Below are 25,554 nucleotides of genomic sequence, written 5' to 3'. Positions count from 1 at the left end.
ACTAGATGGAGGTCTAATGCCATATCTTTATCATTACCTTTCACAAGGAGTCACATAGTGCTGATACATTCAAGACAATGATAAGGTCTTCTGGGAAATAATATATACAGTATGCATGTACATAAATATATACGATATTTCATTCAACCAATCAAACACAAAGAGATGTCCTGATGAAGATACCTTGTTACCCGTTATTACCATGTAAGAGAGGAAAAGTACATTTCTACTGCTATGAAATAACATTCCAACACACCCCCTGCAGTGTGCCAGCACTGTCTTAGAATACTGCATCCCACTCTCTGTTGATGATATGTGGAGTCTGCATGCATTTTAGTCTTGTTTCACATGTAGAGTCAGGATGGGTACTTCCAGGACTGCACCAACGTTGCTATACCAGGTGCCTTTTCTTTTCAGTTCAAAGACCAACAACCCTGCTATCATTTGCAGCAGATTTCTTTGAAATATACAATGACGTAAATTTCATGTTAAACCTTTCCACCTCAGCCCTGGAGCCCTTAATTAGATGGTACACCTGTAATCTGATGTCTAATGTCGACATCATCTGGTCTCTCAGCTTTGAGTCAGCTTTGAGTCAGCTTTGAGTCAGATGGGGTCAGCCAGAGTAGGACAGAGTTAAGAGCGAAGATCTCCCGTCAGACAGCCATAAAAAAAAAAAAAACAAAGGGCTTTTACACCTCTCCAACAAAACCCATTCATAGGGTGTAATGAGGTTCTGTCCCTGCAGAAATGATTTCTCCATATGCCAGCTGCCACACTGACCAGGGTTTAAAGTCCTGCATGACTTGAGTTCCAACAGGCTCTCTCTCACCACCTCTCTTCCCCCCACACACCCAACAAACACACGAGTGCTTCTACTTCCCCAGTGGCCAGACGCCTTCCGGAAACTACCCCTGAAACCAGATCCTTGTTTGTTTTGCTTCCCAGGACCCTCACGTTAACCCTAACCCTAGACCATTAGCCTCTGTTATAAGCTGGCCAAACATTAAACCAGAGAAGTCTCGCTGCCATTTTACCCATCTGATATATGTATCTATGTGGTAAAATATTGCTCCTCTCCTCATAACAATTATCACATAATACAATGAATAATATTACTCCCTATTTTTTACAGTGTCACAGGAGCCAGATTATGTTGGAGGAACAATGGATTGTGTGTGTGTGTGTGTGTGTGTGTGTGTGTGTGTGTGTGTGTGTGTGTGTGTGTGTGTGTGTGTGAGTATATATACATCCCCAGAGATGGCAAAACTAAAATAAACGTATGTTGACAGAAAATAAATTCTCCTGCAGGTTTGTTTTGTTCTTTTATGTGAGGCAAAAAAAGGTGAACAAAGCTGTGGCATGATTTTGTTGACAGCACAGAATCCCTTTGCATCAGCCTCCGGTGGTTCTTCCAGGAGTGCGCAGCTGGGACACAGGAGAGGCCACACACTTGGGGACCTTTTTTTTCACAGTGAATTAGGAGCTAGAGAAACAGTCTTCCCCCTGGGGTCAGAGAGCTCCCAGAATCCTCTGGGTAAGGGGTGCATCAAACACCCTGCCAGCGTGTGGACGCTTGCCACTCTAAATGCTGCGTTTTATTGGACTTTCCTGCAGAGATGTGCATTGTTTTGCGCAAGCTTTTATTGCGGTCATCTCCCATTAAGGGAATTTTAAAGTGTGTGCATCCTGATGGAGAGATGTTACACTGCTGGGAGAGGCTCCGAGGCCCTTGGGGAGTGGAAAGAAAGTGCTCCGGCATCCAGATACCCGCAGACAGCATGCTGGAGTGCATCAGAATTCTACCCTGGCAACAAATCACATATATAAAAGGATGCAAAGGCAGTGCCACAAACAGAATTTAAATGGACAACTTTGTGTTTTTCAAGCCTGCGTCTCTAACCACGGCTCCACATTTTAAGTGACTCTGCATGAGGAGTGCATGCTGGGAAAATCATGGACTGCTGTTTCTCTTGCTATGTGGCTTGTGGCTTACGGCACACATTGTGCTGAGGGATACAATATGTGACGTTGTTTGGAAAGAAGCTCAAATGGTCCTCAAGGTAATGGCATAAGACTATGTCGCATAAACAGCAACTAGCAAGGAGTGGGAGACAGGATGAGCTAGGATGTGTGGACCCCTGCAGAAATCAGACACAACCAGTCTACTGAGTTCAGAGACACCTAAGTGCACCCAACTTCAATAAATCAAAATATATTTGTTATAGTGCATTTTTACAATAGCAATGTCTCAAAGCACTGGACAGAGAATGTTTTCCAGAGGTGAAAAAAAGTTAAAAAGAAAACCCACAGCTGTGAAAAACCTCATATATTCCCTAACCCCAGGAGGAGGCCATTGAAAGAAACTCTTAGATCATAAATCTTGTGAATGATTACGTCCACAAGTCGACTGAACATATACAGAAGCTCTTAGCTGGCTGAAGGAATGGCATTTGGTGATGGTCCATAGCAGGCTATGGGTAGGGGTGGGATGTGGTGCTCCTTCTATCCAACAACAGACCAGGGTTGTGAACCCACTGAAATTTTATTTGCACATCTAAAAGCATCACAGAACAAGGAGCCAAATATATGGGATATTTAACAATGGCCTGCTTCAATAAACTATTTGCCTAAGGGTAAAATGTAAATCTTTACCCAACAAAACAGGTGTACATAGCAGCCTTAAGCTTAAAAAAGTAGAGTGTTTGCTACAGAGTATTAGGAACCACTATTTAGTGGTGACAGGAGTGCACAGACGGTCAGTGCTCATTAAGAAAGGAAGGCTAATTGGACCGTTGGCCCAGAAAGGCGATTAAACAGGAACACCTCCATCGGTTGTGCTGTTTTGATACTCTGCCGTGTGAGACCTGCTATCGCATCCTCTGAGAGACAGGAAAAAGCCTTCAGCTGAACCCCAGCTCTTTATGAGACAGCAATGAAAGGCTTTGTTCCACCTCTCAGCCTGTGTTTGTTCACAAGGCTTTGTTTCTAAAATCAGCCTCTAATTAACACTGAATAATCATCAACATCTGCTCATACTATAATACAAGGAAACAGAGAAAACACAACAAAGCACGTCAAAGTAACTCAGTGCTTTGGTTAAATCCAAAAAACTATAATCACTGTAAGAAAAGCGGTTTGCAGGGTTCATTTTCCTCTAAGCTACATGTTTCACCTTGGTTTCTGGTAAATTAGTTCATGTACAGTTAAATTTTATCATTTTTCTTTTATACTACAAATCTGGCTGAATGAATCAGAGCCTCAACAGACTGCTTGCATTTGACAAGCATACACAGAAGAGCTGGGTTTAGTACACTGGAACTGTGTGAAGGGATGAAGGGAGGGTGTCAAAAACAGTTCTCATCCCGCTACTCTTCAGCCAGAGGTGGTCATTGGAGACTGAGGCTTCACGAACTTCACTTTAGGGGAAACAACAAGTCACTGACATCAAACTAATCAAAATGCATTAATCTTTATATAAATACGCCATGGTAAGTTCAAAACAGCAAGTGACTGACAGCACTAAATAGCTCCACCCACTGGTTCATAAAGTCTGCCTCTCCCAGCTGTACAGAGATGCTACAGCACGCAGACACAACCTGCTCCCCTGCCATGTTCTGACATGTCTCTCGTCTTCCTGTGCAGGACGGCAGGAGACCCGCCGACTGCTTTTCTTCTCGCAAAACTCTCTTTTAGTAGTCGTCTCTGGTGCAGCGCTTCCTGACAGAAACCCAAGAAGAGGCAACGCCTGAGGGGTAAAGCGGCTCGATCACGGCAGTGATCACAGAGACTTTTTAATTCTGTTTTAGCGCACGGCTTGCTCTAAAGCGTCCGCTGCTGGATATTACCTTCGCGCCGCAGCTGATGACAAAACTCTCATTAGGCGCTATTAGTTGCGCATGCATAACCTATGATCAAATACAATATTTTGAAATTGCTAATTATCTGGTACTCCACAAGTCTGCAACTACACTGAGAAAAAAAATGGGCAATGTAAGGTAAATACTTTTATTAATCCAGCACAAGATAACAGTATTAATGTTCCTTTTGATCCTTTTGATCCTTCTTCAACCTACACATGCTCATAAAAACACAGCCATTTTATTCATGGACAGGATACAACTCGCAAACTCAAGAGGTTGTTTCATCTTCATTGTACTTTGACCAAGCACCTCCGACAGATATTTCCAGAGCAAAAGTGACAAAGAGAAAAACAGCTTCACACTATGGTTTGTGAAGCAGGCTCTTCTTAAGAATATGGCACTCTCTAACATGACTTGTTTCCAACATTAGATCCTTTCGAGGTTACTGTGTGAAACGGCCTTTCGCTCTATTGCCTCAGTATAAGCAATTTGGGGGAGTGAAATAAAGTCTGTATCACAGTAAATAAAAGCTCATGCACTTCCAGAGTTTCACAATATAAAGAGGGAAACACTATCATTCACAAAATTGCAGAATGCAGTTTGCTTTCTACAAAAAAGGCCCTTACCACATATTGCCTTTTTGACAGAGAGAGGTGATCCTAACACATTTAGCTGTGCAATGAAATAAAAAAAAAAAACAACTTAATGTCATATGTGTAACACATATAATTTTATATCCACATATTAGCCTTCTTCCTCAGTGTAGAAGTAATCACTATGATCTGTGCGGTCAGTGGTACGTGCAAATGATTGGAGAGATGTATTAGGATTCATAGAAGTTGGGGCTTTGATCTACCTCTTCCACAAACTGTCTCTCTAGTGGTTTTGCCTGGACTGATCTGAGCTATTTTGCTGCTTGCACTCAGCTGAATGGTGAACCGCGTAAACCCAATGAAGAAATACTCTAGTGAAACATCAATGAAAATAATAGCCAAAACTGCAAGAGGTCAGCTGCGGAACCCAACAAAATCTCTGCACTGTCTGTTTGAGCAAAAAACTACAAAAACTCCAAGGTCTTGATGTGTTAGAAACACACATAGGCAACACAAACATTGGTTTTTGAGTGGAACATAACCTTTGGTGTGCAGTGAAGGATCATGGATGTTGAACTGAGCGAGAGGCCTTTGAGCATAATTTCAATTAGCTGAATTAAACACGTTCTTCAGTTCAGGAATGTACGCTTTCACTCAGAGTCTGAATCAACCTTGCCACAAAGCTTCTGACAGCATCTCTATGAGTCAACATCTCATGCTGAGTTTATGCCTGTTAAACTATATGTAGGTTGCTCATGTTAGAGGCTGGATCACTACCCAGATGAAGACATCTGAGACTGGAGAATTGTAGAATCTTACTCAACATATTTAGTGCCATTAGAATACTGACATTGGTTTCATTTGCATACCAGATTTCTGAAAACATACATCCCTCTAAAGCTTAAACAGTAGCATGATCAAAACATCACAACTGTCATTAAAGTATCACAATGAGATGGAACATTTTAATTTCTAATACATAATGTGTCAGCAAGTGGCTGGGTGTATCTGCTCCAAAAACAATGCTCATTATACCAAGCTACAAATAGTAAGTTGTAATATAATAACCAAAACAGTTATACACTTCATAAAACAATACAGATATGCATAAATTAATAAAGAGCAGATTTCCTCAGGAAAAGGTACTATAAAACAATGTCTATGATAGTCTATTTCATCTAACCTGAGTCTGCATGTGGCTTTTTCTATGGACTAACATATGCGGTAATCAGTAAAATGTGAGGCAGGTAAAATGTACTGTCTTCTCACTGGGAGTCTAAACTGAAGCAGGCTAAATCATAAGCTTCTTAAAACACAGTAATTTATTAATAATTTAAAAAGTAGAATGTTTTTACAGTTCCTTGTCTAAGCCAAATGGAATGGATGTCCTATGACCATTACAAGCATTACAATAAAATAACTGAAGTGGGGGATATTTGGAATGATTACCAATCATGTGGCTTGAGCACAAAACTTTAAAACAGGTAGCCATGTGGTTTAAGACATTGAACAACTTATTTAGTAGACATGCATTAATGTTGTTAATATTTACAACTTGAAACCACCTCTGACATTTCATAGCTGTTGAAATTTCAACTATTTTTAACATTTCACACCTAGTGAAATTCCACTTCCCTTTCCTGTTCTTTTTTCACATGGTTGAAACAGTTTTTTTCTTTAGAAACAAATCAGCTTACATGTTAATAATAAACTGTTGTTATACTGGTAAAACAAATGTAAACAATAGGCTGTAGTGCAAGGTAATGAACACAATCTGTGTTGTTCAAATGGCTTCATGTGTTACATGTGCTATACGATAATGGCACTACACAAAAAAACAATGGTCTAAATCAACTCACTTCCCTCTGACAGCTCACAAATCTCATTCATAAATATTCATATGAAAGAGAAATGCAAAAAAAGAATGACAAACAGCTGTCTCTAAATGGGTCTCGCTGGGAGATCCCTGTTAGATGAAGAGATTGCATTTGACAAAGGATAAATCAATCTTGCAGAGGCTAATAGGAAATAACTAGACACAAAAGGATTATTGTAAGGACAGCGATTAACTCCTCCTTTCATTTCTCCCTCAATGGGACTTAGACATTTTGTTTAATATGGCTCATAATGTCTTTGATAATTTCAATATCGTTAAAAAAAGCCAATGAACTTCTGAGCAGATATTGCTTAAGCGCTCCTAATGGCCTGTCGACAAGAGGAAGTGGAGCGCGTGTGAGCAGGCCCGAAAAACGCTTCACTTTGGCTTGAACAGACAATACATCAATGGATGACCTCGCTCACAGCAGCAGCCAGGGAGCAGAAGATCAGCAGGCCCAAAAAAGGCAAGCTATTAAGTACGGCAGATCTTTACTCAGCTAGCTCATCTGACTGCTTCTACTTGGGGAACGGTAATTGCAGGGGTCAGGCTTTTACCATCCGTCAGGATTCCCAGAATTGAGAAAGGTTAGTCCAGGCCATTCTGATTGTTGCCTTTTATCTCACTCTGCATAAAACGTGGTCATATGGAGGAGACACGACTATTAGGAGGAAATGGTTTGAGGAAATAAAAGACCACATTGGTGACAAAGGTAGGGGGCTTAGGGGGCTACTGACATTTGACAAGCCATGTATAGCTGTTTTGAGACTAATAAGCAAGCCACCTCATTACAGCCAAAGACTGTTAACAAGGAAACACATAGACAGCATGGAAACAGACACCTGGTCTTTCAGATAAGCATATAAATAACTGCATAGCTATTACAGTTCAATGTATTATATGCAATAATGAGGCTGTGGTCCACAGAAAAATTTACTTTTCAACAAATCATAGTGGTCTGAGGAAAAGTTTGGTCTAGAGCCAATGGGAAAGTTTCCACAGCTCTGCCTATTGACCTTTGCATTGTAAAACACTGGTAAATGTCACAATCAGATATGTACTTCCTTATAACTAACGTTGCACTTTTTATAACACCTTGAAAAAATCAAACTGTCCTCATCAACATGTTAATTTTCTTAAACACCTGAACAACCACTAGCAACCAACTATCAGCCATTTTCGGCCACCTGGAGTTTAACTCATTTCACGAGCGTTGACTCAACGTGTATGGTACGCCACGAGTTTGAGTTTGTTCTTCATGTTGAAAGATATACCACGGGCCTTTGGTCATCGACAGGGAGGCACAGGCTCATCCTGAGAAAGGGAAAGGTTGTGGATCTCTGTGGGAGATAGCATGTGGGAGCTGGAACTCTACCAGCGTGTGATCTCACCATAGGCAGGGCCCCTAATGTGTTCTCTCCAACCACTTTCTATTCCTCAGATTTGCACTGTGATGAAAGTGTGCCTCCTAGCAACAAGACTACACTCAGCAGTGTGGTCAACATCAACTGTAAACAGAACGCCTAATTATGCTCCCACAAGGTACAGTACAGTAAGAGCACCGAGGAAGGAGCTACGACTGCTACATCTTGATGGATAATAGATTGAACAGTGAAATTTAAAAATATATGTCAATTCCATGAGATAAAAAGAGAAAGCTAGTGGCAGTATTAGAGGATAGACTTTCCAGGTCAGTACTATTGCAAGCAGTGGAAATGTGTATGACATTTTGTTGTACATCTGATTTAAAGTTTGTTAGACCTTGTCTCCATGGTTTAATGCATGCACAATGGAAAGATTTAAGCTTAGTTCCCCATGGAGTGGCCACTGCTTTGAAAGCCATTGGCAGAAGTATGCTGGAGTGAATCATCACCTGCAATCCATTTAATCTTGCTATGGAATCAAATCTTGTGAATTAATTCCACGTAAGACACATATTCACCCATGTCCAATCAGACAACATATTTGAACCTTATCAATATAGAAGAGGGCTTTATTTTTCCCTGTTTCACTGACAGTGAACCTCCTTCAAGTGTAGATAAGACATAAAAAGCACAACCAACTCTCGCAATAAAATAATAAAACCACTCCCCAGGTTTTCAGAGAGAAGAGTAAACTGCTGTGTTGTTTTGGCAATGCAATGTCTTAGGGCAGAGTGAAGGATGGAGAAGTTCAACACAACACTTCTCAGACGGTGATGTCTTTGAACACAGGAAGGATTGGAAAATATCAGTGCATCAAAATGACTTTGCTGAGACTGATTTACTTACATAGTGACAGGTCTGGAGTAATAAGAACATAATGCAACTGTGCTGCAAATGCTGAAATAGGGCCAACAATCTGACTTTTCATACCTGTAAATGCTTCAGCAGTTGCTTTGAAAATCAATACGAAAGGTTATTTAAGATATGCAACATCTGTGTTGCAGATAACTACACAATGGGCATAATTTTGCATTTTCAAAACTATCAGGACATCTGACCTCGTTGGTTGATGTGGCCTGTGTTGTATTTACACTGTCTAATTCAGTCAGACCCAGCTAAAAACAACTTAGGTAATAACACAGTTTCAATTTCATGCATGAAACGCCCCTACTAACAAGAGAAAAGTAAACTGATGGCACTGAAATGCACTTTTGTCAGAGAACAATGAGCCATAAGGATAGTGGCACTGAGTTACTTTTGCGGCGCCGATTTGCTCCTTCCGAAACTTCTCCAACGGCGAAATCAGGACATCATCTGCATTCTGTATCTGAAATCAAATCATAAAAGTGTAAGAACAAAGTATACACTGCACTGTACTGTGCTATTAAACAAAATGCAATGTGCAGACCAGTCAGAATGAGACTGCTGCTTTATTAAAAAAGGAGAACCAGTTTATCAGCACAAATGCCAAAAAAGATCATTTTAAAAATTCAATTTACTAACAGATGTCCCGAATTCTTATTAAAGGCAGACTCATATTGAGGGTTTAAGAAATGATAAATTGTGGCATATAATAACCAGAATCAAATCAAATGCCTCCCTTCACTAAATATGAGTACAAAATACCAGTGATGTGCAACCCAGAAACAATGCAGCTTGTAGTGGACGAAAAAGAGCAACAACTCTAGATTCCAATGCCTTTAAAATGTTGATTTATGCCTCCATGTCCATGCATCTCACCATGTCCCAGAGTACAACTTAGCTTGGTGTGCTAACACCCCGCTAAATGGTCTTCACTGCATTCTGACAGTCTCATTCCATGCAGAAAGAGATAAGACCAGATACATTGCGCTGATTGCAGCGGATATGTCACCACGGCATTATTAATTCTCTGCTGGGTGTTCTGCAGACTCTCTCCCCTCCTCTGAGATCAAGAGCTAACAACAAACAGGTCTGGCTGATGCAGCAGGCGTCTGGGAGTGACATAGCACTTGGCTTGATTTAGTGGTATTCTGTGCCTTGGGTGTGAGAGATAAACTAGGGGCTGAGCTCTGTGATCTGCCCGTAACACCAGCTTTAATTCTGGAGGTGGCTGCTGTGCTGGTTTTAGCTTCGATGCCGCTACCCTCTTGGCACACACAAGTGCTCTTTCTGCGTAATGCGTGAGGCTGATCCAATCCCATGAGTCACAGTGTGGCTTCAATGTCATAAAATGCACACTTCCACATCCACACCTGCTGCACAGTGTCTGCATTTGTGGACCATTCCCATTTTTACTTTTATTTCTGGTTGATCTTGGCTTATCTTAACACAGGGAAGTCTTGAAACAAAAATGCCAAACACAAATTGTAAGGATGACAATCCGCAAATTCACACCCTTAATATTTGATCTTAACCCAATCTAAAAAACGATGTTTGATCCTCAAAATCGTAAGTATTTTAAAGTATAATTCGTTGGGGAATAAAATTTATTAATTTATAATTTATTAAATTATGTTATGGAAAACCAGTATCTTAGCTGTGATGTTTAGTATTGAAAACATTGAAAAGGTTTTTCAGGAACTTGATAGCTTGAATATGTAATTTGATAAAAAGCATCTTTAAAATGTTAAAATCCACATATTTCAGCTAATTTTCAAAGAATATATTTTTCTTACGATGAAGTATTTCAGAGATGATTATTGGATTTTTTGAAAAATCCAAAGGCTGTATTAAACAAACAAAAAACAAAAGAAACCACTTTTATTCAAGGCTGTCTGAGTTGTTTTCAGACAACACTACACCAGTATGCTTTCAGACATAACAGTGATTAGAAAACTTGTCTTACAAAAAAATATTAATGGTTCAATCCTATGTAGGGCACTGCTTTTGTACTTAACCTTCAGTAAAATATATTTAAATAATTAAATCAGGCATATAAATAACATTACATGTACCACACTAGTTGCTATCTAAATGCCTATCAGTAAAGAGTTTTCCTTTTGTAGCACATGGAGAAATTTCATGAAGTAAATGCATTACTTACAAATGTTTCATTATTAGCTTTACATATTTACTACTATGTGAACTGTGTATTTTATAAATCTATCTCATTTTCTTACGGTATACAAGGATTAGACACTGTTGATAGCTGTATTCAATTACTGTTTGTATTCAATGTTGCCAAGTGTAAAGGAAAACTTGACATGACCATCTATGCTGTACAGTAAGTTATTTATATAGATGCATTCCAATTGTGGGAATTTTACAGAGCATTAAGGTAGTGTGTAAATCAGATTTCCTTCTGAAGACTTACGTTAAGCACCTAGCAAAAAGAGTGGATAGAGTTTGATTATTGCAAGTGATTATTTAATTTGAGAAAAGCCAGAATACATCGAGAGGCACAGATGGGTTACACACTTATAACGAGAACATATCCACAGTATGTGTTTTTATGAGCTTTACAATAACTCTGCATGTATGCGGGATTGGTCATTTGGTTTGGGTATATGAGTAAGAGTTTGGACTTCAATGGGCTGGATCATGACACTATGAAAACACACCAGACACTGTTTACTTCTAGGTCAAACAAAATGACTCATTCCTTTTGTATAATAGCCAAGCCATTAAAAAAAACCACTAGACATCTGTTACAATTAAACAAAGATTTTGAAATATTAACAGTGAGGCTCTATCTTACAGGGGAAGCTCTGTAAGATAATTTCAAGACAAGTTTGTGCCAGCTCACTACAAGAATCATCAGTCTGAGGCTAGTTTACATAAGCAACTGTTGCAAATCCATGCATGTCGCTGTAATTCTGATGTACCTGATCCTACCACATATGTATCTTCTTGCCACCTGATGGAAAATTGATTACACAATAGAATTAGTGAAATCAGAGCCTGAAAGCCACATTTCTGTGGAGGGTGTGAGCAATGTTTTCTTGTCCAGCAGGCATGTAATTCTGCAGTGGTATCTGACAGATGTCAAACCTCAGATAAATGATTATGTCAGATCCATAGATGAAACTGAAATAGCTGGGCTGTGCATGGTTTGTGAGACATGCATTCATCCACTTTCATTGCTTTTGCATTTTGATATAAATGCCAATCTGCCATTAAAACACCTGTTCACACTAATGAATGACAGTTACAGCAGGAATACACATACAAAAAATCTAAGCAGATTCTCTGAGTTACAACATTGTAGTAATACTACAATTAACAGTGGACTATTGTGGATCTCACAAGAGAAAGAAAACATATAATTATACACATTTCATATTTGTATGTTTTCACAGGAACAAAATCAATGGCTTGTAGTCTCACTGGAGCATTCTCTGAAAGTAAGTTCCGCATGCCTTGCTGAACATCTCTGATAACTGACTGTGTGTGTACAAAAAGAAAAAAAAAAAAAAGGAAGCATGCATACAGAAATAGCTCCACACGTCATGTCTTGATTCAGTAAAGTTTATGGTGTGTAGGCTGTTGTGCCTAGCACCAGGGGAAATTTCACTTAAACTGGTTGCTGTGAGGGTAACTGAGGTTTGTTCTCTGAGACAAAATTACAACATTCGACCTTGCTATTTTAATTTAACACACAGACCTATGTCTAAATGGAACTTGAAATATATTCTACCTTTTTAGTTGACAAGGGCTTGAGTAGAAAAGAAATTCAGAGAAAGGTTTGGGGTTGGCCATGCCAAATACATACTAAACAGCTTCCCCTTACAGGCTTACAGATTGGCAACACATTTGCATGGCAAAGTCACCTTGATTTCACTAAATGTCCTTTTTATATCAAGGTTCGGTTGTGCTGGGTGCTGGGTACTCTCAGTAGTGACATGGCATATACTTCTCTGTAAAATATTCTCTCTGAACCTCTAGCAGAACAAGAGCCAAATACTGTCTGTGTCCTCATATATGCAGAGAGCAGAAAGCTGGTCTCTAAGCAAATTTCACACCAACCCATGCGGAATGCTCTCCTGCATCCCAGTGACTTGGATGAATTTCTGTCTCTGGGGCTCATCCTATCCAACATGTGGGAGAATATTTCACGCCCAAAGGATTCATGACCTTATAGACTCCTTGCCTCAGATGACATGTGCGCTCACAGTGCCCAGACAGTGATCCTAGGTGGGAGAATGTAATGTACAGGGGAGGAATGTGAATGGCAGACTTACACCGGAGGATGGCCTCATGACCTCCCATCACACATAGCTTGCTGTGAGAAACAGTCATGAGGCAGGAGGTGTAACAGAGGGCACTCAGGACTGTGAAAGACACTATCAGTTTACGCCACGATCATCATTTAAGACATATATCGGAACAGATCTTGAAAGTAGCTGATGTTTACCAGAGAACGTACTCTAGAGGTATTTTAAAGTAATATTTTAAAATATAACCCTGATGAAATGCCCTGAAGATCTTAAAAAGTAGGCAATTCAGCCTAACAAGAGTCATCATTCTACTTATAGAGTGTTACCTACTGTTGTGTCAAGCCTGGTCTTGAATATTCTGTGCTTCCACTAGGAATCCTAGTAAGCTATTTCCAAAATTTATGTAGAAAAGAGTCTTCCTAGTGCCGGTGTGAACTATCTGCCCTTACAAGGCATTTATAAAAGATTTGCACATCTAACCAAACACACACCCAGGGTCTTACCTTCCCATGGAACAACCTTGGGTACCTTTAAACTAGGAAATGTCTCTGTCAGGTTCTGCTCTGAAGAACAATTTTATCTCCTGGTGTCAGTAAGATGCACACAAATGAGCACAAAGCCAATCACAAGTCTTAGTGTAAGAGCATTTGTGTGTGTCACTGTGATAGGGGCAAACACCTGAGCTGACTGCTGCCTTGCTGTTAAAAGGGCCTCAGAGTTTTTTTCTCATTTATTTGTTGTATCTAATTGAGACATTTATCATCCTGAGAGGGCAGTCTGACAAAGTAGCTGGTAGGAGAGGGGAGCGCACTGCCTGTAGTGGGTGGTTAGTGGGGGTCGAGCTGGTGGTGGTGCGTTCAACTGAAATTCCTCTCCAGTGTCTCATTAACACAGTTCTGGTAACCTTGGGAACAATCCCCTTCTTTCTCTGCCGTGGTCAATGTGACATTCCATAGCGCTGGCCCAGCACAGAAGGTGCCCACACTCTGGAGTAATATCAAATCTGTGCTGGAAAGCTGCATTGTCTACCCCTCCCCCTCTCTGCCACATTCATTCATATGAGCTTTGAGTCAGTGAAATGCTTAAGAGGTTGACTCTTCATGGTTACTGTTGCCATGGGTTGACTAAACAAAATTATGGAGTGGATGAATAAACTGAGCTAAATCATAAAGTGCTGTATCTTGGAGTGACTGATCCAATATTCTGTTTTGTTTCCCCATTTCAATGCATTTCTGTGTGTATGAAAATCGATTAATTGATTAATTGCAGATATCCTGATCCAGCAATACATTAAAGATAACTGAGCACCTTAAATAATAGTCTCATAGTCTGTTAGTCTGTTACAACTGAGCTAAACCACCTTATTTAAGAATGCAAGACTATCCTAAACTGGATTCAGAACCATAACCCCTTTGATCCAGTCCTCTAACCACACTCCTAAGCTGAGTAATAATAAATATTTTATACTACACTAAACTTATTCTAGGAAGAAATGTGATTTGGTTTTCCAATTAATCTTTGGATGAGGATAAAAACAAAGAGGAAAGAGGACTAGCAAGAGGTGGCAATTATGACACCTCAAGCTGGACAGGCCACAGGAGTCTCAGTCTCTGAATGAAAAACTAACACCTGACACAGTCTCCTCTTAGGAGGTGACTGAGTGCAAAACGCAGCTAACGGAAAAGCACATTTTAGGCTGCGGCTTCAAAGGTGTCGCCTTAGAGATCTGTTCACAGCCACAATGCCAGGGAAGTGGCACCTCCCACTCTTAAATGCCAATAGTGAAACACAAGCCCAGACCTTGTAGAAGTGTGCCTTGTCATACTCCCCTTCCCACTGAAGGATCTGATGACCAGTAAAATTTTACAGTGGCACCCTTAGGACGGAGGAATTGAATAAGCTGGTTTGTGCACGATAACAGACTGGTTCTGCTAGCAGACCCATCACAAAGCACACTGGAGTTAGGACTCCAGGCCTGGGGCCCTGCCAAGCTACAGACAATAAAACTGTTCATGGCTGATGACGCCCACATACTCTCTGCTACCAGTGAGGCTGGGGCTCCTTCAGTGTGGGCAGCACCTTTAAATACCTGTTAGTTAATAATCCACCGTAACAGTATGGGGTCTTAATTCAAGCCACATGGAGTCCCTTTAGGGGGAGGCAGATGGGGGGATGGTGGTGGTGATGCGTGTGTAGGGTTAAGAATCTGAAAGCATCATATCAATCTCTCCCCTTCAGTTTTTTATTTTTGGTCTTTTAAATTGAGTCCAGATGCAAAATTCAGTGACTACAGCAGGGAAGGGGGAGAGTGTGTGTGTGTGTGTGTGTGTGTGTGTGTGTGCGCACATGTACGGGGGTGGTGGGGGTAAACTGGAAAGCCCAGGGTCAGATCCTTGTTTCTTACTCCCATGTGAGGAAGTTCAAAGTCGCACTGAGAAAGTCATGTCCCACATTTGCATGTTGACAAGATTACTTTTTTTGACACCAGATTCCCATGGACGACACTTTAGTTTCAGAGTTTAAAAAGCCCTGTAGCTGTCACAGGCGATTTATAATTGCACATGTCATCATATCTCCCCCCTGAATTTCAAGCAGGTCACATGATCATTTTGTAAATCTGTTCTAGTGTGAGTTCTTTCAGCTCAGACACTGCAATCATGTATTTTGAGGAAATGAAACCTTTCAAATTGTTGAGATCTGTGCAGTGTCTGTGATACTATAAATATGTATTAGTGATACTATTTAGCTATATTAAATATAATTAACATTACATAAATAGTGTCTATTTTAGACCCAGATAATGTTAATTAATATTAATATTGAAACAGCTGTCACAATGCAATTAATTACTGTTAAGAATGTTGTATTTATGGTTAATTTTCGGGACCGTAGTATTAAGTGCTACCTATTTTTCTCCAAGGCATCCAACTGCAGAGGGAGGGTTCTATAATATCAGAAAGCACTGACCTGGTTTAGAATGGAAAACATCTAGAGGCTCTCCTTTCCTTTCAACTGGCATGTTACAGATTTACGATGCTCGCAATGCAGCAAATTGTGAACCGCAGCAACCAGTTCACTCGAGCTTTAAATCTCCTGCAGCACAGAGGTTGTGCTCTGATGGGCTGACCTACCCTCTCTGCCTTTCATCCTCTCTTCTTTCCCTCCAGTTTTTTTTTCCCAATGAAAATGAGGGCTGGCTAAGGTTACATCACTGACAGCTAAAGTGAAAATTCACTGAGGCCTAGCCAATATAAACGAGCACGTATGTGTTAAGTCACTCACAGGTTTAATCTTTTCCAGCATTTCGGTTCTCCTTTCCACTGATAATTTATCCTGTCATCTCCTGGATTGTGTACCGTAATGATACAAGGCAAAGTAGACACGCTGCTCATTAAAAAACAGAAAACAATGGGGCAAAAAACACTGCAGATGTGGTCATATGCACGTAACGTTGGCCTCAAAGTGTTGCCCTTCACCTAGCGGAGTCAAAATCCTGGGAAAAATAAAGATACAGTACAAAGGTACAGTATAACATCTACTCAAGGAATCCTCTCAGTGCAACTGGTGTCATGGAAGCGATGTCTTCCTTTTTCCCTAGTTGAGTTGTTCCCCTTTTAATACGGTCAAAGTAGAACACACTATGGCCCTCTACAATGACATCACCAGTGTGGCTAAGAACCAACCGAGAAGACTCCATTACCACTCCATTACGCCATGCTAATGAATATGGAGGAGAATGACTTTGTGCTTGGGTCTAGCATCAGTTCAGACTTAGCTCAGTTCAGAGGTAATGTACTGTATACCATAGGCTCATGACCAATCATCCTCAAAAGACTGTGAGTTCTGGAGTGTTTAAAGAGGGCTATTTAGCTAGGTGTAGTAGTAGGGTCACACCAATTAGTTTATCCCCATGATAAATTGATTAGTTATTGGTCCAAGAAAAATATAATCACTATCGGAATGCTGGGTGCATTAAAGAGACTATTACTCTTTCCAGTAATGTTTGAACTCTCAACCCTTCCCTTTCTACCATACATGGAGGGTGAATGCAGTTTGGAATGCATGGTCTGGGGGATGTCAGGTGAACGTTAATCTGCCAAAACATTTTCCCTTGATGAAAAGCTAGTTACTGGGCTTCAAAGGGTCCATCTAAAGTAACATGTAGCCTAGTCAAACTGAGGTTAAAAAAATCACTTTCAACACTTTCTTTTTTGAAGATCCCTTTAAAAACTCACTTTTATTTTTGCCAGAGTAATTATACTATGTTCAGTTTATCAAAAGCTCATTAAATTTGCTGGGAGAGTTCCACACACCACCTAATAAGTTCTCTTGATATAGGACTTCACTCAGAGGTTTTCATTAACAGGCAAGCTACCCTGCTGTCAAGCAACCCAGCTGAGGCAAGGCCAGATTTTTCACTCAGTCTGCGCCCTGCTTCATTAGGTCAGGCAGTCTGCCCCCCTGTCAGCATGAACCAGTGCCAAGCTGGCAAGCCTGGCACCATGGCCTGACCAACAAACTGCTCATCAGAACAAACATGTGCTTTTAAATCCCTCCTAACACTCCATAATGAAATGTGAAAATCCAATTCATGCCCTCAGGTGCATCAAATTCAGAGGTCAGCTTTCCAGCTGTAATGAAAACTAATCTCATATAATCTCTGATACATATTAAAAATTAATTCATGTACTGTATATATCAAATGCAGCCAACTTTCATTTTGTCACATGTGAAGATGATTGCTTCTAATTTTCAAGTAATTCACTATTTCACATTCATTAAATACTAAAATAAAAAATATTAAACTAAATATTGCATTAATTTATAGTCACCCACATAACAGCATTCATAATAATAATATAACAACAATAATAATAATAATAACAACAACAACAACAATAATAATACTAATACTACTATTACTAATAATAATAATAATAGAGGATGAAAATATATATACATGAAAAAGTAATTCATAAACAAAAAACATAATTCATTCCAAGTGTGTGAGTTCATCAGAAAAATCAGATAAAGCTGAATGCTTACCAATCGTCTTCTCTCTTCTTCTACTGTATTCAACAGCTGAGAGAATTCTTTGAAGGATTGAGCTGAAAGAAAAAAAAGCTATTATCACTCAATTTCTCAAGCATGGCAAAAGTCAAGTCTTGGCTGCAGAGATACTGCATCTTCACAAATGTACTTCATTGATGGAGTGAGGATATGACCATAGTAATACTGAGGTGGACACTTTTGCCTGCTTTTTCCCCCAGTGCAACCCTGTTTTGGAACTGCCAATTGCATACAAGGTTTGCCTCATATTAACAACCTCCGTCTTCCTGTGAGACAGCTGAGGTGAGACAAATGCAATTCTCTGATACACTTACATGGAGACAATGGCTAGTTTTTATAAGTCACACAGGGCATACTGGAGTAAAGGATAGGTGCTACTTTACTGACATCATCTGAGAAACTTGTAGGAGCCTGATGAATCATAGGGTGTCCGAGAGCATTGAGACAAGGAAGCCCTGGTCGACCTACAGTACCCTCCCCTATCCCCGGTGGAATGAAGCCAATTTGTTCCACCGATATGATCCAGGTCATTGTCAGCAAAAGACACAGTTTCAAACCCAAGCCATTCAGCCCAGCCTGTGGGCAGTGAATGCCTTGCTGACTGAGCCACTCAGGACCCTTGAGGTACATGCTATGATTGAGAAATAATGTTTCTTGATTTTTTTCCTGTTATAATAATGACAACACTATGTCATATGACATTATTACGATAGTTAACGTGATACTGTGTGTATGACTCAAAGCAAGACAGTTTGGTCCTGCTGGGCAAGATTCCAGCACAAATGGAGAGGAAAAAATCCTCTTTTTCAGCACAAATACAACAAGGGACTCTCCTTGATAAATGATAATACATAAGTTCTGAATTTTAAAACACTGAATATGCATTAAACATTTACTAATCCTGAAACTGTACTGTGCGATATTTCAGATGGTATGAAATTCAACTCCATTTAACATTTTCATAGTATCCACCACTTTTCAAATTTACATCCACAGTTGCTCCTTCATTTAGAAAGGGCTCTGATGTAATACACTGTGTCTAAGCCAATGACATCAGGAAGGAAAAATGCTAATTATTTAGATACATATCTGTTAAAACACAACACTGAGACTATCATTTAGTCAAGTATGATGTCTGAGGATTCCACGTTTACAGTACCAGTGAAAAGTTTGGACACACCCGATGAAGACAATATGAAACATGCATTCAAAGACATGCTGATCTAAAGACTTATGCTTAAATGCTTGAAATTTGTTTCTTAGACAATTATAAACAGTGAAGTTGATACCTATGTATGAAATTCCATCAAAGAAATTAATTTAAAAATATTTTTGGCTACTATGAAGGATCTACAATATAAGATAGTTTTGATTTGTTTAACACTTTTTTGGTCACTGCATTATTCTATTTGTGTTATTTTATATTTTTGATGTCTTTATTATTATTCTAAAATGAGGAAAACAGTAAAAATAAAGAAAAACTGGTGTATGAATAGGTCTTTCCAAACGTTTGACTGATACTGTATATTTATCACTTCATAACAATGGCTTTCCCATTTTCAAGTTAAGTTCAACATTCTGTGTTTTCAAGTCTTCACCTCAAGCATCAATAAACATTAGTGAATGACAGGGTTCGAGTTCAGGGTTAACACTGATTTGCTTTCCAGTGTTTAGTAAAATGTTGGTTTAGACAATGTATTTACCATTTACGTAGCAGACAAGCTTGTGCAGGATGACTTGCAATTTCACTCTTTCATCTTGCATTCGGCGATCCATTTCATTTGTTTTTGGACAAGAGCAATTACAGGAAAGCGGCCAGTTTGGGCTTGGACACAAACAGTTCACTTCCCCTGTGTTTTTTTCCCGGTGGTGGTCTCCATGTGGCCCTTGTTGTCAATGGCGGCTATCATAAACTAAACGTTGGAGGCAAACTTTTCACAGTAAGGTGTAAAAAAATGACCCACTTAAGTTCAGAACCCATGGCCTTTAGGTCCAGGGTTCAGTTCACTAGCTACATTACTGAACCACAAACAAATCATCTGGGTATCACAGAAGCAAAGTATGTGCTTTCATCTGTCCAAGTTATACACTCTCAGTAGCATAATGCGTACATTATGCCCATCTTTGGTATTGGCTGTTGCCTTACCTCATGAGCATGAAAGAGCACTTCGTGAGCAGAGCGTCCATAACGGCTACGATTTCACGCTAATTCTTTTCCAGCCTCCTTAAGAACTCCATTGTGACTTGCATCCTTTCCTGCCTTGACGTAAACTGCATTTTTTTTCCCCTGTTGGGTGATCTGATGACCCCTTTGTACACACATTCCACTGACATGGAGGGGGCTGGGTGTGGATGCTTGATGGCTTCATTTAACGATCGATCAGATAAGAGCTTTCCTCACTCGGCTGGCCTCTTTGTCCTCCTGGACAGCAGCCACTCAACAGAGTGCAGCCCGGCAGCTCTCCTTGTCACAGCAGCAACAATATTATCTGCCTTTAAGCTGGGGACAGCAGCCAGTGCATCTCCCGAGACACTGTGCCCATTGACACTAAATATTTTAGGGATGAAAGAGGCACGATTCTATTCTGTGGCAGGGGGCTTGGAAGCAAGCAGGCCTCCTACTCATGCCAGACAATCCTTTTTTTAACAATACAAAGTTCACTGTAAGAGTAAAGGCCAAAGTTGGAAAGGTTAACCGAAGTGGATTATATGCTGACAGAGGAAATGGAATTTAAAGGTGGTTAGTGTTTGTCTAAAACAGGTCAGTGCAGAAAATGAATGTACTGTGTCATCTCAAACACTCTGAATTTGCAACAAAACAGCTAAATACAGGAAAATGCATGAAATCACATGATTTCATATTGAATCAATTAAGCTATATCCACAGGAGATATCTAAGAACAGGACAAATTAGAGTTTTGATGGCCATTTATGGACCAGGCAGTTAAGTATTGCAATATGGCAGGTACTTGCCTGACCTCTTTCTCTTGCTGAGGTTTCAAAAAATATCTGGCATTTTGGACTTCTACTCAGCTGAAAGTGAAAAGGTTCCACGCAGTATGACCTTAGAGAACTCTCGAACTTTTCCATTTTTGTTTTTGGGAACAATTAATATTTTCTATTGCCGTATCAATCTTGCTTTCAGATTGATTCTTGATAACTGCTGCGTTTTCTGAATGTCACTGAAGGAAGTCCCACAAAAATCGATGCAAGGTCAGGTGACCTCGTCTCATGGTGCAGACAGGACAGTGATATTCTGTGGAGAAGTCGGGAGCTTCAAAGTGGATTGCTCCAATGCTACATCAAGGAGCCTGGCTTGGATTCCTGCCAGGGTCCAACCAAGTCAGTCAGAAAGCGTAGTTTCATTGATGACCAGATTGATTTCAGAAGACAATTACATTTTTCTGCTCTGAAAGTAATTCTGGCCTTTTAGAGTTGGACGTACAAGATCACAGAGGCAATATCATTCACTTGGGAAACTTATCACCACAGCTACTTTTCATTGAATCTGTAAATGTCATACTTTCAAAATTCAAAGATTTGACTCATACTGAATTTACCATTTGTATTGCATGCAACTAAAAACTTACAGAAAACCACTAAAATGGTCTCAAAAATTGGATTATCAAACACCTCTGATAAAAAATAAAACATAAGCAATCATCAGTTGCTCTTCATGACTGATGGCCCATCACAATGTCCAGCTCCTTTATTTTCTACATACAAAATATATGCAATTATTATCATACCAAGCACACTTCAAGTTAATTGACTGAAAGTCAGTCAAAAACCTCCCCTGCTCAACTCCACTGGGAATCTCCAATGCACTATTCCAATAGCAGTTGGGTGGAAAAACCTATATTATTATTACGATGCTAATCAAAACTTGACTTGAGGTCAGAGGGAAAAAAGCTGTTGGCAGTTAGAGGAGGCTCAGTCATAACGAGGCACATTTGTCTATGTTTTCAAGCACGTAGAGGTAATATGCCTTCTTTACCCCCCTGAACACCAGACAACTTTGGCAACAGATTGAAAAATGAAAGCCAACTTTCACTGGCTTCACAAACTTTGCCAAATAAAAAAAGGAGTGACTGGTGCAATCAAGGACTGTTCTCTGACTAGTTTGGATGCAGTTGGCCTGTGACTCAAAACACAGCTGTGCAGTGAAGTCCAGGCAGGACTAAGGACTATGAGAACTGAAACAACAGCCGTTTAGAAGAGGGGGAGGTGGTGAATATTAGGGCTGTTTCACTCCCTCCTCCAGCCACACAGCTGCCTTCACGTTATGCAGCATGCATGCAGTTTAGCACTCATTCAGCTCGGACAAATGTTACAATTAGTCATTCTGCTAATTCTTTCAAAGATAAAAGATGCATATAGTCAGGAGAGATTAAGGGTGTACTCTAGGCAGTCCGTACTGTGCCCGAGCACGTTTGACCCCAAAAGTCCAGTTCGCGTGACTAGTGAGATCGCTGTGTACCGTGCCCTGGCACAGTACACTGAACTGGACTGGAGAGTTCAGCTGGACTGGACGGTACAGCTGGACTCGGGCACAGTGTGCATCTAGTGTGATTGACTAACTGTGCCCGAGCATGGAGCTCGAACATGACATTAATGATGCGACTCTCCCATTTAACAAATATATCCGTTACAGCAACAGTTAGCTGGACATCTGTTAGTTACACACCCAGTCATAATAAATCCTTTAAACCATCATTTGATTAGCTAGCTAGCTGACTTCCTTAAATATAACAAGCTGGCTACCTCCAAAATTACCTTTGATTGGTTGGTTCTGTAGATCTATACCTAAAAATAACTCTGTGGATCCCCACATTAGCTTTATTACTAGCAAGCGAAATAAAACTAACTATACTTTACGTAGCGGTGTAAGCACTGCTGTTGTCAGGGGCTTAGTCAGAGTATCACAAATGAAGCAGCCAACCTGTTTAAGTAGCTACTCTTCAACAATCGTTCAGATAGGTAGCCTCTTAGCTAACTAGCTATGTTTGTCAAATCTACCACTAGATAGCTAACGTTAGTTCCCCTGCCAGTTAGTATCGATTATGCAACGCAGCGATTTTCAGTTAATCATGCTGCACGTATATGAAGATTTTTATGGAGGCAGCTGACGTTGAGGGAGGAATTTGGAGCTTTACTCGCCGACTACAATTCACGTTCCTCAATAAGGTGAGAACCAGACCCGTTATTAAACCAAATATTCCCGAATGAATTGAAAAGTGTACTATCCAAGCAGTAATAGAAGATGCTTGTTGTTGTAATGATGACAGTAGCGCACTCACAAGTAGTGGCCCTAACTGTTTAACATTAGCTAACATGATTGTGATTAGGCTACTGTAATGTGCCACAAATCTGACACAAAATATTGGTCTGTCCCTTAGCATAATGACTGAAATGTCAGCTGACTCCGTAAAAATCTTCTTATACGTGCAGCACGATTAACTGAAAATCACTGCGTTGCATGATCGATAAATCTATAAGGCATGTTAGAGGGCTGTGTGTCACTGCACCCAAAACGACTCCAAATAAGCCACAAAGTACAATCACGGACTCCATTGTGCTGTGCGAGAGCGCTTTTCTTCAACACAAAAAGTTCGCATCGTGATGACGTAAGCGGGCTTGGGCCTGGAACATTAAGCACAATGTGAGTGCAGGCCAGCGGGGGAGTGGGGAGGGGGGACAATCGTGCTCGGGAACGGTACAAGGCAACCGGGCCTAGTGTGAGTACGCCCTAACATAGAGGAAGACGTTCATGTAAAGTCTGACAATAACACGAGGAACAAGGAATGGTCTTGAAGCAGAACTCTGTTGAGGAAGTGGAGTATGCACAACTCCAGTCATCTGCCTCCATTTCAAGATGAGCCTTTTTTGTGACCCTTCCTAGCATTAAATCAGGACAGCATTTTGTCTGGGCGGTGTGGAAATAATCCATATTTGCCCCCGTGCCGGAGACTGAATGAGAGACCTTCTGTTCTGGAACAGACAGTGGTCAATACTCCTCTTGGATGAGTCTCCCCTGGGAACTCTTACTGAAATGCTAAGAAAAGGTCACAATTTAGATGACAATCCAGGCCACCCCAGCAAGGAGAAATGGCAGTGAGAACGGCTCTCCCAAGATCAGCTCTGCAACACCCACCAATGTTAATCTCGTCGTCTGTCTCGGCATCACCAATGCACTCAAACTGGAACTCCTGAAGTGACTGTGAGAACTTCTGAACTGCCGCAGAGAGATCTAGGAGACAAAAGAGTATATATATATATTAGACATGATGTGATGTGGACTAAAGGCATGAAAGAAATAATAATCCGATTAGTAAAATAAATTCCATTTCCAGGCTGTCTGGCTAAAAATGGCTATGTTAAATGAGGCTTTTGAGGTTGATTTCAATACTGTTCCTTGACATGCATTTGAAGACAGGAGAATTTGCAGGTAACTTTTCTCCTTCACCATATAAGAGAGGACAGTCACAAACATTAACAGACAAAGTCAACAAAAGGGGAGGATTCACCTTTACATTTATTCATTGGGAAGATGTCCTCACCAGAGTGACTTACAAAAGTGCATTCAATGGGCTTAGGCAATTAGCTGCACAGATACTGAAACACTAGTGGCGTCCTTTAAAGGTAGTGCAATTGTGGGATTTGTTGCCACAGTGGGATGAAGTGCCGTCAAAGGCATACAACTTTAAACTATTACCATACAAAATTAAGATTAAACTGTACAACCTTAAATGCCACAGTTTGTATCGTCACAATGGGTTCAAAACTGACCTTTATGCTGCTGCAAAAGCTAGAGTTGCCACCAGGCTTTCACCTTTGGTATTTAACTTGCAAACAGTTTTACAGCTACTAGCTGGCATTAGCATCAGTTGGGGGACACGTCACAGTATGGAGAGCCTATGTGTATTCTGAAAAAGAAGATTTTTGGTCTGTGATGGAAAATGGACAGTCATACTGTTGCTCCGACAGTACTGGGGAGGTCATTCCACCTCTTGGGGGCAAGGGTAGAGAAGGGATCTGAACATGACAAGCAACCCTCTCAGGAGGAGACTGCTAGATATAGGGTATGATGAGAGATAAGTATTTATAAGTATGGGGGTACAGTTGTAGCGGTAGTTTGCAGGCTAGAACCAGAGTTTTACATTTGATTTGACTGTTAAATACACCTGAGTCCAGTTCCTGTGTGGTGTCTTGCTGTTGTGAGGGTCAGGAGGTGGTATAGGTCTGAATTGTGTTATTTTATTGCTCTGGTTTCTTTTGCCAGAGAGCCAATGAACTGTCACTGTCTGAAGCCACATGGCATTTCTGTGAGTACATCTCACTTTACTGATAAGCTGGGCACGGAAAGGATATTCATGGATTTGCTGCCGTTCCGGGTTTCGGTTGTTTCGGTTCAGTATATGTTCTTTTCTGGCCATTTCCCTAGTTTTAGTTCAGTTTTCTACACCAGATTGTTGTTGCCCATTATAAACCGTATCGCCCACAAGCTGGACTCAAGCAGTTTGCTAATACAGCTCTTTCTTCTGTTGTTTTTCAGCATTTTAGAGAAATTTACATTTTTCTGTTTCAATA

General features: G+C 40.4%; 1 protein-coding gene across 2 annotated transcripts in view; it reads right to left on the bottom strand.

Moving 5' to 3' along the window:
• The window catches only part of LOC118783168 (rho GTPase-activating protein 42-like), a 53,501-nt gene that overhangs the window by 16,475 nt on the left and 11,472 nt on the right, over positions 1 to 25,554 (bottom strand). For both annotated transcript variants that reach the window (XM_036536889.1, XM_036536890.1), the window contains exons 2-4: positions 24,119 to 24,214; positions 17,941 to 18,002; positions 9,012 to 9,083 (exon numbers count right to left, since the gene is read on the bottom strand). In XM_036536889.1, coding sequence (XP_036392782.1) covers positions 9,012 to 9,083; positions 17,941 to 18,002; positions 24,119 to 24,214 — 230 coding nt within the window. The remainder of the gene's footprint in view (positions 1 to 9,011; positions 9,084 to 17,940; positions 18,003 to 24,118; positions 24,215 to 25,554) is intronic.

Source organism: Megalops cyprinoides, chromosome 9, assembly GCF_013368585.1.
Source record: "Megalops cyprinoides isolate fMegCyp1 chromosome 9, fMegCyp1.pri, whole genome shotgun sequence".
Classification (NCBI taxonomy): domain Eukaryota; kingdom Metazoa; phylum Chordata; class Actinopteri; order Elopiformes; family Megalopidae; genus Megalops; species Megalops cyprinoides.
Note: the sequence above shows the minus strand (reverse complement) of the source record. Positions and strands in the feature narration are given on the sequence as shown.